The sequence below is a fragment of the Brachyistius frenatus genome, unplaced genomic scaffold (genome assembly GCF_029030835.1).
Source record: "Brachyistius frenatus isolate BFR_SWC_R1_liver_20210118 unplaced genomic scaffold, ASM2903083v1 Contig_412, whole genome shotgun sequence".
Classification (NCBI taxonomy): Eukaryota; Metazoa; Chordata; class Actinopteri; family Embiotocidae; genus Brachyistius; species Brachyistius frenatus.
In genome coordinates this window covers 36,572-54,987 of record NW_027211011.1, presented here as the reverse complement: position 1 = coordinate 54,987, position 18,416 = coordinate 36,572, and the positions used below count along the sequence as shown (strand labels likewise).

General features: G+C 41.8%; 1 protein-coding gene across 1 annotated transcript in view; it reads right to left on the bottom strand.

Moving 5' to 3' along the window:
• Nucleotides 1-18,416, bottom strand: part of bcar3 (BCAR3 adaptor protein, NSP family member) — a 66,966-nt gene that overhangs the window by 40,000 nt on the left and 8,550 nt on the right. Inside the window, exon 3 of the mRNA XM_069725186.1 lies at nucleotides 12,774-12,888. Within this exon, the coding sequence (XP_069581287.1) occupies nucleotides 12,774-12,888 (115 nt within the window). The remainder of the gene's footprint in view (nucleotides 1-12,773; nucleotides 12,889-18,416) is intronic.

Below are 18,416 nucleotides of genomic sequence, written 5' to 3'. Positions count from 1 at the left end.
CAACAACACACACACACACACACACACACACACACACACACACACACACACACACACACACACACACACACACACACACACACACACACACACACACACACACACACACACACACACACACACACAAACAGATAAGTGCTAGTATTTGCTAGTATGTGCTTATCAAGGCACACACACACACACACACACACACACACACACACACACACACACACACACACACACACACACACACACACACACACACACACACACACACACACACACACACACACACACACACAGAAAGCTTTGGGTGGGAAACTAGTGTAGATTAACAGGAAGAGGAAACGACAGTATAAATATTTAGACGACAGACAGCTCATTATGAAGGATTACTCACAATAAAGCAAATATGCCTCTCACTTCCCTTCCTCCTTCTCACAGAGTATCTCTTGATCTCCGTCTCACAGGGTTGAAGACACAACTTTCCGATTAAATTAAATTGAATTTAGTCCAATGTTGTGATGGTGAGCTCCCTCTGTCTCTCCAGCAGTCAGAAACCTCTTTTCTTAATGCACTGAAGTAGTGGTTTTTAAGACAAAATGGTCTTTTTGAGGACCACCACGGGCCCTTAAATGGATTCAACAGGTCCAATTTAATTCACCAGACTGTGGCCATGTGTTTGGGTAATCAGGTCTGACAGAAGGAATCATACAACTCCTCTGGTTTACAGAGGAGAAACGAGCATGTAGATCTACAGAATAGTAGTTACACATGAAATTGAGTTTCAACAAGAACTGTCACATGCTGCAACACCGGTCTCTCATTACGCATAAACCATACACACAATGAGGAGGACTAACACAAACATCAACATGCTTGGGAATGAGGGGTTTCCTCTCGCTGGCTTAAAGTGTCTTCCTGCTTTGGCATGTACACAAATACCGCACACACACACACACACACACACACACACACACACACACACACACACACACACACACACACACACACACACACACACACACACACACACACACACACACACACACACACACACACACACACACACACACACACACACACTAGTGCATTAGCAAAACCACCCCTGGCCAGAAGTGAACAATGGGAACAACTGTCACATGACCACTGTGTTAGAGCCAGCCTTTGTTAGACAGAGAGAGCCAGAGAGAGAGAGAGAGAGAGAGAGAGAGGTGTCCTACTGCGCTCTTCAGTGCGTGGGCCCTCCAGTGTGCATGTATATATATGTGTGTGTGTGTGTGTGTGTGTGTGTGTGTGTGTGTGTGTGTGTGTGTGTGTGTGTGTGTGTGTGTGTGTGTGTGTGTGTGTGTGTGTGTGTGTGTGTGTGTGTGTGTGACATATTAATGAGGCTGTTATTAAATCCCACAGCAATGCCTTCCAAATCCTTGTGTGTGTGTGTGTGTGTGTGTGTGTGTGTGTGTGTGTGTGTGTGTGTGTGTGTGTGTGTGTGTGTGTGTGTGTGTGTGTGTGTGTGTGTTTCTCACACATTCACACCTAACTTCCCCTCAGCGTGCACGCGCTCGTTTTGTGTGACTCCACAGACATCGTGTGGTGAAGTGTGTTCTCTTGTGTACAGTCGGCGATCACCAGTCAGTCGGTCGGTCAGCGGAGTCAGTGAGGAAGACGTGTTTAGATCATCTATTTCAGTCCGAGCAACAATACTACAATGCAAACACACATCAGACGGAAAAGTCCTGCAACAAACAGTAAATACCTGAAATCGCTAACGTTTAGATGTAGGACTACTCGAAATTAAGTTTGAACTACATCACAGATGGCAGAGCATTCAGAGTTGTAATTTTTGTGAGTAAACTACTTATTTAAACAGTTGTGGATTCATTATTTGCTAATGCGAAGAAGTTACATGCTCCAGTGACAAAGTGACGACACCAATTTTGTGATCCGATGTTATTTCACACTTACATTTACTGTATTTCCTTTCTTGCTGTGAGTTTGACTAATACCATTATCATATCTGTACGATGAGTAGGAAGCTGGATCCAGAGTACAACTTTTACTGTTTTCATTTCGTTAATATAATGCGGGCACTATAGAGGAGCAATAATGCCGTTTTTTTTTTAACTTTCTAAATAGCCAGGCTTGCCTTTTCCCTTCCAAGTTTAATAATTTGCTTAAACAAGTAACAGTTTTCAGCATTAAATATATAAAGTATTAAGCCCTTTTGCCCATGTCACATTATTGTGTGCTGCTACAATCTCTGTTATTGAGACAGCTTGGTGATGAAACTGGATCCTGATATGTGGCTTATTGTGTACGTTAAGTCTTGGTCTGTAAAATAACTGTAAATGGGCATCAGTGAAAGCTCCAGTAGAGAGAAAAGCACAATATTACCTTCAGGAATATCGCAAAGTTTGACAAAGTGGTGATCAAGTAAAATACAAGTGCCTCATTTTTACTTTCTAGCTGCGCAGTCAGTCAGTCAGTCAGTCAGTCTTTGTAAGGACCAGCAGGTCACAGAGTGCTAGCTGGTATTACCACCGGGGATCCAAGTAACACAATACCAGCCATTGAAGACTGCAAGTACACGACCATCTCTCAGTTCCAGCTGAGCTCTGTGATTCTGACACGGAAAACGTTCAGCATTGATTAAAGGCAGAATCTCACTGGCTCAGTTCGACTCCACTTGCTGTCTCCAGACCCAAGACTCAGACTAACTAACGTCTGCAGCACGCAGTGTGTTTATCTGCATCGACACCACACACCAGACGCACACGTACGTCTGTCTCTGTCATCATCTCCTGGGTGGCTTGCTGTTTAAAGAAGCGTTCTCATAACTGAAAGGTCAGAGTTTCTTTCTGAGCCAGTCAAACTGTTAAAGTCATCCTGAGCAACCTGAGTAAAGTTCAGAGTAGTTTTCCTTTAAAGTACACATATCTCTTCAGTCACATGTCACAATAACTCATCATACCAGTGTTGTGCAGGAACTAATTCTAAATGTCGTAAATGTTTAAGCAATCAGCCAAAAACGGTCGTTGAACCGTTTATCACATCTTAAAAAAATAAACCAGCATACGCAAATGTTTTGGGAGTAAATACACCAAAAAAAAAAATACCCAAAATAGGCAAGAAAAAATGTTGATAAAAGAAATACTATTGGTCTTATCTTTCATGTAATTATTTCCTGCTGGGCTTTCCACAGTTGACACCACCAATCCAACAACCACAGTTACACCCAGTGTCTTGGGATGGCAACTTATTGCTTAAAAAAACTCCCAGAGTAAATCTAACTCACTGCGAGCTGTAAACACTTCAGCCGAGAGAGGAAGACGAAGGCACGGTGGAGTGTCCGGTGAAACAAACAGACAAACAAAATGCATCCAGAGGAGAAGATGACCATTGAGATATATAGCTGCCTCAGCTCTATCACACACACACACACACACACACACACACACACACACACACACACACACACACACACACACACACACACACACACACACACACACACACACACACACACACACACACACACATTCCTACACACACACACCACACTCATAAACACTCAGGTTCACTCCTACCTGTCAGTGTGACCTCTTCTCCTCTTCGTGATCTTGTGGCTCTTATTTATCTCTTCTACCAAACTTATTCCCCTTTCATAGTTTGAATGACTGACCGGCACACACACAGACACACACACACACACACACACACACACACACACATGCGTGCTCTCCTTGCAGACAGGCAACAACAAGAAGCTGCTGCACAATCACACACACACACACCCCTCCTCTCTCTCTCTCTCTCTCTCTCTCTGTCTCTCTCGCTCTCTCTCTGGGGAGTGATTTGTGAGCACCGGGCCCCTCCTCCTGCTCTACTGTGTTTGGGAGGAGTTTTCCTTTCTTTCTTTCTTTAGGGAGCAGAGTTGTCTCTTGCCTCCCCCCTCCCCAAACTCCTGCCTCCCAGCGCTGAAGAACCCCCCCCCCTCCCTCCTTCTGCCCTCCTACTCTCCTCCTCCCATCTCCTCTACTCTGTGTCCCCCCCCCCCTCCCGCACAGCCTCATATTTCATGCTGCAAAGTCTTATTGTTTGGCACCTCGCACACCAACACCACCAACTGGTCAGGTGCTTAAAAGAGATTTAGATGTGACCTAATGTTGCTATTTGCAGAGAGGAGAAGGGATGACAAAAATGTGGTTGTGACATGTTTGAGCAACTTAAGGTCCTCTCAAGACTTGGGAGGGGGGGGGGTTACTACTTCACTGAGTGTTGACTGAGACATAAATCAGCTCATCCTTATTGGTTAAAATCAAGTTGGAGCATTCTTGTAAATATGGAGGGAATGTTTTAGAGAAAGATTAAATTTCACCTGTGAAGGAGATGAAATGAGTAGAAGAGCTCTACTTGTGTCATGACATCAGGTATGAGCTCATGTTGACTGTGTTGTGTTTTGTGTTGTGTGTGTGTGTGTGTGTGTGTGTGTGTGTGTGTGTGTGTGTGTGTGTGTGTGTGTGTGTGTGTGTGTGTGTGTGTGCCTGGCCCTCAGGACAACACTCTCTCCTGTCTTTGTCCTCCGGTTCCTTTGTATTGTCTAGAGTTGATAACACCCAGACACGTGTGCGTGTGTGTGTGTGTGTGTGTGTGTGTGTGTGTGTGTGTGTGTGTGTGTGTGTGTGTGTGTGTGCGCGCGCGCGCGCGGTGTTAATGTACGTTTGCGTTTCCTTTCAGACAATACAAGAAGCACCATCCTGCCGCTATGAAAGCCCAGATGATCAGATGGCCCGCATTGGAACACACACATCACACATCACACACGCACACACACATACACACACACAGATGCTGCTACATACATGTAGGTCTTTTGATCTTCAGCTATTCATACTTACTTTGAGACCGAGAAAGCAACTGAAGTGCACGAGAGCGATGTGAAGATTTAAGTTTTTTTCTATAAATTCATTAATTTTTTTCTTTACATAATATTACTTAAAAAAAACTTCACAAATTTCATCTTCTGAAAATTGGCAACACAACATCAGGAAAGAGTCCAGTTGGGCGTGTGACCTTAAACTGTAATTAAAAGTGCACGGGAAGCATCCGGGTCTAAAAAACTAGTCCGATGCGGAAGTGCCTTAAACTGCAATTCCACTGAAGGCCACTAGGGGTTGGCACCAACTTCAAAATCAACAAGTCAATGAGTCCTACAAGTCCTAATATTGTCATTTTCAACAGTTCCTTCTTATTAGTTTTCTGGTGATCCATCTGAAAATAATCCCGTCATTAATTAGAAATTAAGCCTAAAAAAACCCTGTGTTTTTGGGGGCGTGTCTGTTTGATTGACAGGGCTGTATCAGGTCCACCGCTCGTTCCCCCCTGCAGTTCACTTCTGCCTCCAAAAAAGCAAGATGGCAATTTCCAAAATCCGAACTCAAGACCTCATAATGGCAGTTCACAAACCAATGGGCGATTTAATAATATATATATATAAAAAAAAACAAAAAACTGTATAGAAAAATTTTCTGTTTTAACTTTTACCTGCCGTATTTACTGCAGTTTTACATTTTGAAATACAACAGAGTACAGTTCTTTCAGGTGCACCTACTTATGCTTTCATGTCCAAATAAGTGGTTTGGATAATGTGGTTCAACATGAACTTTGTTGACAATCTGTCATTGCTTCCTGTCAGGCTGTCCACAGAACACAGCATTTAAACTTGATGAGTCATCGTAAACCACGAGAATGACAAACAAAACTATGACAATGAGATCGATGGTGTTATTTTTCTTCTAATTTCATTCCTTCAGGCGAGCAGTTTCAATCCTAGGGGTCAGGTGATTAATCCAGGGTTAAATACCGCCACACAAATCTTATTTTTGATTGCTTATCCCTGAAATACTGCATAGCTATTCAAGTAAAAAAAGATCTGAGAAATGAAATTTAGAGGTGGAGGATTGTTTGGAAGTAAAACTATCCAGCTGAAGTTGAATTTCATTTCTTTTTCTGAGTAAATCTTCGTACTATTTCACACAGGCATGTGAAAATTCTTAGCATCTGTGTGTGAGGGTGGTGTTTCCAGGAAAGTGCACGGTGAGTCAGGAGTGTAATCTGTAATCATCTCCTGAATCACCTGAGCCCTCCCAACATACAGTGGCACGAGGAGGGCGGGGGGGTGTAGTAAAAAGGAGGCAGCGCAGGACTATAATCCTTCCAGGTTGACTGACATGCGTCCTTGTGATGAAAGCTCTCATCAAGTTGTTAGAAAAAGAACAAACCTTTCATCAAAACAAGCACAGGGGCACGTCCTCACACTTTAACATTTCTGAACTGGCTTTAGACTGCAGATTGAAGAGCTGTAAATCAAAATATCCTAAAAATGTTTGTAAGCTAAACTGATATGAAAAAGTTGGTGTCTTGATAAAAAGAAAGTGCGTGAAAATTTACTGACCTCCTGAATAATTTATGACATATAGCTTGTTACATAAATGTCATTCTGAAGAGACAAATAGCAGCAGATGCAAGTTTCCAGGGTTCGTATTCACAAAGATTCCTCAGACTAAACGTTACTCCCATAAACTGTATATAAAAGTGTACGTAGCTTCCGAGTCTGAAAAATGAGGTTGATGCAGAAGTACCTTAAAGTGCAATGCCACCGGGGGCCACTAGGGGTTGGCTCCAAAAAGCCTCCAGCTTCATAGACTCCCATTGAACTGGTCTCATAAAATTTTAAGTTAATAACATTTTCCCACAAGTTATTTCGGTTTTGTTAGCTACAGTCACTCCTTCTTATCAGTTTTCTGGCGGTCCATTGGAAAATAATCCCGTCACTGTTTTGAAAATAAGGTTAAAAAAGGCGTGTTTTTCTAAGAATGTGCGTGAATACGGCCCCAGATCTATATCGATCAATACAAAGAGTCCAATTAATACATTAAACTGACACAAATGTCATATTTCCATAAATTTTCCCCTGTGATTTCCCTTGTTTGAGCTTTGACTGCTGCTTTTGTTATCTTGCTGCACCCTCTAATGCAAAGACATGTAGTGGAGAATTTGCACCATCAGCTATTTATGTAACAGTATTTACATGAGAAGGCTAGGCGCTCACGGCTTTATCTTCGACTTTAGAAAAGTCTGTAGCAACAAATGTTTACTTAACTACATTTTTTAAAGCGTGTTTGGAGAGATCTCCATGCCATGATAGCGTTTTCCTGCACTTTCTGTTAATGTGAGTCCTCTGGCCGAGCCCTGCTCTGGCACATTGGTCCTCAGGCAGCTTAACATGTTGGCACGAAGCCTCGCTGAGTCACTCATTTCCAAACACTGACCACCAGCACACCTCAGGGCATCAGTGTTTCCCAAACCATTAAATAGATGGGTTCGGTTTACCCGCCCGCTGGAGCTCTGCACCTGTGTATAAATGGATTAACTAGTTTATTATAGTTGGTTTTGCAAAGATGTTTTTTGTTTCAGTTCCTTTTCATGTTTTGTGGTATTCAAATAACTCCTCAGTAAGAAGATCTGAACCGTGCAAAGAACATTCCCGTTCCCATTTCATGCTTTCTCCATTTTCTCTCCCCCTCATTCCTATGACTTCTCGTCTCCCTCCACCACTCCCTTTCTCCTTATGAACATGTGTATAGACACATGCTTGTGTTTCCGTGTGTGTTTCGGATCAGAAAAGTGTTTACGCCACTCCTCATTCCTGCAGTTGCAGCCTCAGGGGTCTTACAATGAAAAAAAAAAATCAAATCCTTGTTCAGGTAGAAGAAAATCTGCTGAATTCTGACTCATGCGATCACGGTTTCTGTGGAACATCAGCATCAACCGCTGATCCACAGAATTCCTGGTATTTTTTTATTTATTTTTTAATTAAGCTCAGAAGGCTACACAATTTGACGAGTGCATCAGTCATGATTTGTGGCAGCTTCTGTGTAAATATGCATCTGTAAATGTTTCAGCATGCAGCAGCCTCGAGCGACTCAAACCAAGAAGTGTAAATTCTGCGGCAGTTCTCTTTAATAATTGAATCACTTCAATGTCTTTGTAAGAGACGATGTACACGATTGCACACAATTTGGCCAATTTATTTATTGATGATGTTTTGTAATGGTCATTTGCTAAGATGCCTGACAGGTTGCAAAAATGGCAACATGTCGCTCAGAAAGAAAAGGCAGAGGTTAACACGATGTTGCTAGAACAATGTAAAACCTCTTAGGGAAGTGATGTGAAAATATGTGACTCTGACATTGAAGCATCCTGTTCCTGATGACCTTAATCAAACTCTCCCTAACTTACAGTTATCAAACTTTAACCACAGCAGCGACAGATTAGATAACAGCCATTTAAATCTTTTTTTTTTTTTTTTGTGGTCATTTACGTTTTGGACGGCAGTGGAAAAACAATCATGTGCTATTAGCCGGTCCAGATCAATTTGGAGCACAATGATTCATTTTGTTAGTTAGATTAGCTTTTTTGGAGGAGAAATTGATCATGTTTGAGTCCAGCAGGCGGTCTGTGTCATATCCCGCTCTTTCAATAAAGGCAAAAAATATACAAAAGCTGTAATTATAAACCTAGTACAGAATAGTACTAAATAATGTTATTGTAAGAATTGATCAGATATTTAACGGGACAGTGAAGTGATGATCAGTCAAAAACTAAAATATTAGAGGATCAGTAGTGGAACGCTTTTGGGAAAACTAAGATTTGATTACTTGTATAAAGTTCTTGACAATCACTCCAGTGTTTAACAGCTGTGATGTGTTACCGAGCAACAGAAAGACACAACGCACTGCAAGGACACGTGACACTCGCAACATCACTTGTGCGATAAACACAAAATAAATGTTCCAACAACAGTCTAACTGGGAAAGATTTACTCTGAAAGAAACCTGTCAGCTGCAGAGTAAATGATGAGAATCAGGTGCCATCAGTCACACTTTGAACTTTGTAAAAGAGAAAACAGCCTCCAAAACATCGAAAGTTTTGTTTTTCTACATGTTTTTAGTTATTTGGATGTTCCTATCTGGGATCAGTCTGATTGTGGGAACGAGATATTCCCTGTTTTGACATGAGCGATAACAGCAGAATGTGGACAGCACAGTTGATGTTACTAACACACACCGACAGAAACAGGAAGATGTTTATAGTACACTTAGTATTAACTCCAGGTCAGGTTGATGAGTCCATCACCTTCACGGGGGAGATTAGCCGGGTTCAGCCTGTGCTTTGTCAACATGAATTATATAACATGTAAAGGCTGAGGAATAAAATGAATCTCTGAATACACAAACTGGCATCACAGTGCAAACATATTGTATGTTTTTATAGGAATTATGATCCATCTGAATTGATCAGCTGCAGGGCATTTTTCTTCTCAGAAATCAGGCCTATTTGATGTGACCAGGTAGTCCTGAAGAAGTTCTGTGATGGTAACTGGAGAATGTAGCTGTGTTAACTACTATCTACAATCGATGCATTATATACACTGACCTGATTGGGTTGCAGAAAAGCAGAGAAACTTGTTTTTTTCCAGAACCAGGAGCTTGATTAAATAAAACCATCCATGTGTGTGTTATCATGCAACGCCTTGAAAATGTGCAGCACGTGATTTATTTTAGAGTTTGCAAGAAGAAAAGCACACACGAGACTGCTCCTTTAAGATGACGGGAGCACTTCAATAGGCCTTGCTGTTGTAAATAACAGCGCTGGAAGGAAAACCTCAATTATATACTTAAGTGATATGAAATTATCATTGATTTAATCCATGGCTGCGTGTGCTTCACTTTATCATAAATTCATGCATGAATTCATGCAGCACTACATGCATGAATACCTCATGAATCATCAGGAAGTAACATGACTTCAAAGTCTTTCATTCATGATCTCATGCATGAACAACATTTTAATTGAGTGAGTACAATTTATGGACTGTAACTGATCAATTCTAGTAAATGCGGGTGTAATCTGAAACTGTAAAAAAACAAAAATCAACATGTTGTTACAGATCGTCTTTTAAGCACAACGAGCATCCACAGAACAGCTCCAATGCCGCAGTAACGGCTATAACTAAACAAAAGCAAAAACTAAAATGCCTCAAATATGTGAAATATGAGCACGCATGTGTGGGTTTTGATGATGCCTCCTATTTCACCCTCTAATTGTTCTAATTGGAGCATCTCTACTTTCTTTGCTGCTTTTTTAGTCCTGCCAACGAGGAAAGTACCTGGAGCACGCACGCACGCACACGCACACACACACACACACACACACACACACACACACAGACAGATTCCTATTCCAGCCACGTAATCATATACTGTTGCCAGCAGACAGTAACATGATGAAATTAATGAGAGGACTGGATGCAGTGTGAAGGTTTGCTTGTGTTTTATCCTGGAGGTGCTCTCACTGGAATGCTCTTATCTGGGTCACATGTTGAGTTGGCATTTTTTCAGAAGATGCTCTGTGTGTCTCTCTCTGTGTGTGTGTGTGTGTGTGTGTGTGTGTGTGTGTGTGTGTGTGTGTGTGTGTGTGTGTGTGTGTGTGTGTGTGTGTGTGTGTGTGTGTGTGTGTGTGTGTGTGTGTGAAGGATGCCATTAGCTGAACAAATCTGGACTCTGAGGTAATGATAGGGGTGGCAGCCTGCCAGGCAGACAGATGATACCACGGTAGTTGGTGACTGAATGATTTCAACTGCAGGCTGTTTCACCTCAGCAACTGTCGTCAGGCCGCAGGTCGGGGCTCCATCAGCGGTCACACGGGGATCTCAGGAATGTGAAAATATGTGTCGTTAAAAGGGGGAAACAGGTAAAGTCCTCATGACGTCATGTTCTGTCCACACATTTGGGGCTCGCTTGTCAAACACAGATAATGACTGTGATCTGTCTTTCCACGTTTTTACTGTTGATCACTGTAGAAGTTTGAGATACTATAGAGGAGTTCTTGTTCTCTTCATTTCTCGATATATTATCTGCGTAACTCTGCGGCGCCAACGTCAGTCAATCTGCCCGTCAGTCTTTCGGTCAAACACTTTCATGTGTACGTCATGGACTGCCATGAAATTTGGTTTAGACATTCATGATAATCAGAGGATGCATCCTAATGGTTTGGAGATTTCTTGACTTTTAATCACCTTCAACGGGTCAAAATGTTAACTTTTCCACTTGCTACACATGCATTTTGAAATACAAGTTATGAATTATATTATTATGTAGGCCTACCCTCTCATTACCTTTTTGTTTTTACTAAGTTTAAGTTCACAGACATATTGTTATAGATGTTGGCTCTCTGTCGAGATGCCCCACAGAGTCAGCACAGACAAGCTTAACCTGAACCTGGACTCAAAAGGCCACAAACTCTGATTTTGATCATTTAAAGAATTATAGGAAGACAAAAATGGAAGATATTATGCCAATATTGATCTCAAATCTTAATACTATGTATAAAGTGTGTAATGCATAGTGGACCAAAACATTTTTTCCTCAAAGCCCATTTTATTTATATCTCTTCCAATTACAAGACAAACATTACTTTGTATTTTATATGGTCCAGTCAATTAAATAGCGCATTTAATTATGTATTTGTTGACTTAATATGTACAGAATATGTGAGTTTAAGGTTATGAGCACCGTGATCAGTTTATCTGATACTTCAAACACTTCTGAGAAACACTGATTGTTTTATTTTGAAGGATGAAGAAGGGATACAGGCCTTTTATTTTGTCACGCATGTGTAATCTTATACAAACCATTTTTTTAAACTCTGTCTTTTACTTTTGTATCTCCTCTGATTTCTGAGACCGCCAACATTTTATCACCTTTTTTTTTTTTTAACACCATTTCACTCATGCAGAGGAAATGACTCACAATAAAACAGATTTTGCACAAAATGTAACCTCTGTCACACACGATGTGCTGTCAGTGAAAAGTTTTTTATACTCCCCGCAACTTGAGGTCTGTTTTTGTTTTTTAAAGACGCTCCGTTCCAGATGGGCTAGCAAATTGCTGGGTTAACGATGACATAGGAGGGGACTGCTTCCTTGAACAACTTCAGAAAGCCTGGCCTCTGAAAAGTTTTCAGAAGTTCATTCAAGAGAGACACTTTTGGTTTTTGAAGCGCTGCAGCAAACTGGCTATTTCGCCCATTTTGACTTTGTCTCTATAACGACTGCCTTTAATTCTGTATGATGACAGTTTCATCAGACAACAAGATTCACTAAAATCATTTAGTCGCTTGTATAAAGGAGGGTCACCCTCTCAGTCACCAAGACAACAGCTAGATTTCACAGTATAATGCATGGGAAACTGAGCAAACAAAGCAGTCTGTCACACACACACACACACACACACACACACACACACACACACACACACACACACACACACACACACACACACACACACACACACACACACACACACACACACACACACACACACACACACATACACACACCTCTAAAAGTGATTAAACCCAGCAGGACTGCAGGCCTCAGCACTCTTCTCTCAACTTACTGACAGCTTTAAAAGTGTTCATGTGTGTGTATGTGTGTGTTTATGTGTGTGTGTGTGGCACAGCATTGTCCTCAGCCAGACAACCCCCTCCCCATCAGCAGACCCCCAGGCATAAGCACGTCTTTACATGATGCTAATGCTATCTGTCTCTGTCTTTCTGTCTCCTCTCTGGGAGACAAACTCGGGGAATCAAACAGCAGAATCAACGACCTGATGGAGCAGATCAGGTGATTTCATCCGTGTGGCTGTGTGTGGGAGAGAGCCGAGTACCTCTCCTCCTCTCTCGCTCCTGGAGGAGGCGTAGAGACGTAAGAAGGTGCAGGCGGTGGAGGTGATTGTGGACTCCAAGCTCCAAGAGGTCATACTCTGAGAGGTGGAGCAGGTCCTGGAAAACATAAACAAAAATCAAAGTTAATCTTAAGTGATGCTGCTCATGATAACGTGTTGAAAATGTCATCTTAAATAACAATTACTAAACCGAGGAGATGTTTAAGAGTCGTCAATCGTCACCTGCTGTGGAGCTTCCTCTGGGTTTAGCTTTTAACTTAGTTTATCTCGACACACGTCAGACCCACAGCTGTGCGATAGCCCCGCCCCCTTTGATCCACAGCAGTGGAAACACGCTGGAAGAATGAATTATTCTCACCTGAATCATTGGGGTTCTGACGTTCAGGTTCTTCTTCTTGTGCTTATTTACTTGTATATTTTTGTGACGTACGTGTTCATTTGCATACAGAGCAGAGAAATGATATCCGATCTTAAGTGGTCACTTATGTGGAGGAGCACTAAAGCTGGGAGAAGACGGCTAGAAGCTGGCCACTCGATCTCGCTCGATCTCCTGTGATAATTTTCTCAGAAGGTGGTGAACAAAACCTGAGCTGAAATATATTAAACTCGCATTCAACAAGTGGTGGACCCAACGTTTTAAATTTGAGTCAGATTTATTGACTTTTGAGTTTTCATAGCCGTCTGCCTTTCATAAAAAAAAAACTTGTATTAAGTTTTTCCGCTTTCACGGCTGTAGTACGTCACGATTACAAACACCACTCTTTATTTAGATTGACTTTTATGTTGTACTCGGGCCACGGAAGTGAGACACGAAGATCTGACACCGTGACCCAGGCTGCAGTGAACTTTGAACCCAAACTCGACAGAGTCTCAACCCTGACTTTTAACAGGTGGTTACTGCAATTGCCACTTTAACACAGAGACAGGAATATTTCTCAGCTCATTACTTCGGTCTGAAAGCGATGTAACACACAGACACTGTCACGTTTCTTCCCTCCTGGTTGTTCATCCACCTCCTCCACAGCCACATTTCATAATTTCAAAATTATCAGCAATGTTTAATCTCGTGCGCTGGTTTAGAAACGGACTCAACAACAGCCAGGTTTTATCATAACTTCCATTTTCTTTATTGACACAGCAGCAGTGCGTGTTTGACTGTGTGTGTTCCACATTTACTGTTTTATGGCACAGGAGAGGACAGGGTGTAATCTTTGGCAGAAAATGTGTTAAATGCTCAGATCCTGGGGGCTGAAGACAAGTTTATTCATGTATACATCTCGTTTTCAAGGGGGTCCAGCACAAAACATACATACATACCACCCACCCACACAAGTAGCATGTAGATATGTCATAAATAGAGATATTATTAATAATACAGTAATAGTAGTGCTAATAATAATTTAAAAAAAAACATGTCTGGTAATATGGAGGAGCAGGAAGACATTACGGTTAAAAGCAGCCGCGTGGAGTTTTAAGAAATGATAATAGTGAGTTCTTCGTAACCATAATCACATCCAGACTGGATTATACTTTTATTGTGCTGTTTGGATCAATTTTAACCTGTACAGCATCTTCGAGTGTCCTGAAAAGTGCTATATAAATACAATGTTTTATTCTTATTAAAGAGGTGAAATGAGTGAACTGTCCCAATGTCGGTGGGCAGATTGTTCCAATCAAAGGGAGGCTTTAAATTTGAAGGCACGTCTGACGATTACTTTATTGCTATTAGGGCCAAAAAAAAAAGGGTTGTTGTATTAAATACTGTTTTAAATAGGAGAGATACCTAAAATGGATACCCTGTTTACTATGTATGAGGTGTGTTAACTAATGTTGAGCACTGAAGCTGCCAGTATGCTTCTTCGGAAGTGCAGTCAGACTTTGCATTAGCTTCAGAAACCCATAATGGGAACCGTCCGCTGCCACCCTGCAGTTTGGACGTCTTCCAGGTGAGACCGTCTGAAAATGTGTGCCGTTAGTTCCAATTATGGAAGTGATAATCGGTCTCCGACACCTCAAGGAAGTCTGTTTTTTCCCCTTCGTCTTACAGTGTGGCTTTTTGGAGCAATTACAATGACACCCAACATAACTGCAGAAGCTGTGTTCGAGGATCTTGACTGTGTTCTCTTAAGAAACTGTGGAGTCAGTTCAGAAGTTGTTCTGGGGGGAAGTTAGGAAACCTACAATCTGTCTAGACAACTCGATGGCTCCAGCGCTGCAAAAGAAAAATGTCGAGACCACTGGTGACCTACTGTCTTCCAAAAGTGTGCCATCTCCTCCCCTCATCCTGCTCCTGTCATTACAGCATTGTCTCAACACACGAACAAACACACACCCTGCCTCGTGTCGACGCTCAGCGTGGCATTAACGTAAACGACCCCTGAAATAGAGAGCCGACGAGTCTTTGAACCAGAACTCAAGACTTGTACAGTAATGTTACAGCAACAACATCACACGCGTGTTAATGACACACTGTGTGTCATCATGGGAGGCTTCAGGCTCAAACCAAAACCTTTTTGTTTAGGTTTCTCAACAATATGACCATTCTCTGAGTTCATCACAAACACAGGCCTATTTAGACTACACACACACACACACACACACACACACACACACACACACACACACACACACACACACACACACACACACACACACACACACACACACACACACACACACACACACACACACACACACACACACACACACACACACACACAGTGGGAAATCCATGAATATGAACACACACACACAGCACACAGAGTTACACACAGCACACACACACACACGCTGACAACCACACACGCATACCTGCATCCTAAAGTGGCCAATTGCACACATGCACACAAACGCACACAAAGTCACACACAAAAATCGCAGAAATAAACAGTTTCAAAAATATAACACTGACACACACACACACACACACACACACACACACACACACACACACACACACACACACACACACACACACACACACACACACACACACACACACACACACACACACACACACACACACACACACACACACACACACACACAGTAAAACTGTGTGTAGAAAAATCACTGCTCGTGTTGCATGCATGTTGATGTATTCTCACAACTGGTCATTGCAGACAACATGCTGAGACACATCAGTAATAACATGTTAGAAGGTTAAAGAAGAGCCTCCATTCATTCAGCTGGAGATACACCTCTTGACACACTGTCTGTGTGTGTGTGTGTGTGTGTGTGTGTGTGTGTGTGTGTGTGTGTGTGTGTGTGTGTGTGTGTGTGTGTGTGTGTGTGTGTGTGTGTGTGTGTGTGTATGCGAGAAAGAAACAGAGACAGATATGGTTGGCCTATCACAAACCTAATCTATCCCAGAACCCCCTCCCCCCCCCTTGTCTTTCTCATCTCCCTCTGCATCGAACAGAAAGTTGACATGTTTTCTTTTTTCTTTCTTTTCCAGATCAGGCCGAGCCGAACAACATCATGAACTCTCATACCAGTCCTGTGCAGAGTTGATACAGCAGCTGTGGGTGTTGGTTTTGCCTGTGCAAATGTTGTCACAACAGTGAAGGTGCAGGTGAATAAAAAAAAAAAGAAAAGAAAAGAAACATCTCACCATGTAAGCTACGATATGGAAGGTTTACAATCGGGCATGGATTTACATTTTGGATATTAAAATGAGCTTGCGCTACTCCTTATTGTGGCAGTACGTCTCATTTTAGTCACATAATAGAAATCAAAAAGACTCTTATTGACACTTTTGCATACAGTGTAAACAAAGCCTAAATAATGAGGCGGGACTGCAAAGGAAAGTAAAGTCAATGGCGAGAAATTATGTGCACATAGTAGGAGGATACCTACTAACAATTAAATGAAGTATGTACATGGTTAACTGCTTTCATTTGTGATGCATTTGAAAAGTTCGTAACTAATTGAGTACCGAGTGTCTAAAGAATCCGGAGATGCACTTTAGACACTACGTGCATGTAACTGTTGTGTGGTGATGATGCTGGCTGAGTTGGTTTAGGAACAGTGAGTGATATGTTCACAGGCAGCCTGGATGGCTCAGAGGCACTGAGCTGAATGTTGTTGTTATAATATCCAGAGGAAGGTTAGCGACGCTGCGCTGAGTTCATTATGAACGGAGGATGGTTGAGGAAGAGGTGGGGGATGATTCATAGTTTTATACTCCCTATAACTGCAATTACTTTGTACCGAGGAGCCGTAATAGCTTCAGTCATCAGCTTCATTCATAAATTTCAGACAATTTGTGGAGACTTGTCTTTAAACTGAGTATATTAGGTTCAGCGCGCAACTTATTTATTAGCTCCCAAAGTTATTTTCACTGCTGAAGTTAGAGATTATTTCACACAGAAACTTTGATCTAAATTGGTCTCCCACTTTGCTTCTCCCTGCCACTGTCACCTTCTTTTTTGAGCTTTGACCATTTTTCCTTCACTAATTACACCAGTGCATTCTGGGTAAACATTAACAGGAGGTAATGAAATAATTCACGTCTTATTGGCTCATCAATCTCACTCCCTGGCCAATGGCTGTGTAACACTGAAGAATGAAGTTGGTTAATGGCTGGATGTTAAAACAGGCTTCACATCAGTGTCCATTCAGTGTAATAGGCCCGTGATGGAGTTTTATTAGGCTGCTTTATTAGACTGCTGTGGGAAACGCTCTTAATACCAACCACTCTTCCACTTGGCTTTGCCAGAACAGGAACATTTTCGTCTACAACATTTACTGAAATTCCTGGTCAAAGGGTCAGTTTGTCCAAGTTACAGACAACATATTCATCACTTACAACTCACCAAGAGAATTAATTTCACGTGTGATATTATTATTATCATTCATGCTACACTTTTCCCAAAGAAAACAAAGATGTGATAAATGGTGTCCTCCATGTTCGGGTTTGCTTCCAGTATTCTAACTGGAAAAGTTATAGAAATTCAAAATTGAACTCTTGAGACACGCAAATTCTGTATCATGCTGTTTTTAAGATCCAGAATGGCTTGTCTAAAACAGTTTTGAGTTTATGAGGAGGAGGAGGAAGATGACCTTCCACTTCTGAGCCTGTTTCTGTCAGACGTTTCCTCCAGTTTAAAGTGAGTTTTTCCTTCCCACGGTAGGAGATATTGCTTCCTGTTAAAGGGGAGGTTTTTTTCTCCCAGCCGCTCACATGGAGGATTGTTGAATTGTTGGGTTCCTCTGTATAAGGTTGTAAAGTTCTGTTGTAAGGACTTTACAAAGTGCCCTGAAATAAACTTGATGTGATAAAATTGAATTGAATTAAAGTGAATAGATGTGGTTATTCAGGAGCTGCAAGACAAACAGCTGAAGACTCTCTTTACTAGGAAAAGAATAGCAATGAAACATTTTAAAGTACATATGCTCATGGTGCATTCATGAGCAACTAGGAAGTAGAAAAATTCCAATCTCTGAGTGGGCAAATACACTTGAATACATGTCGAAGTAGGAAGATCTCACCAGGAGGGTTGGAGGTTTTTGAGAGCTCGAAGAAGCAGGTTTGACATCACTTGGCATGGCAGCGTTTGTGGTGAAAGGAAGAAATGTACGTGCTTCGAAAATAAGGTGAAATACCCTGACTTGGTTAGCCTA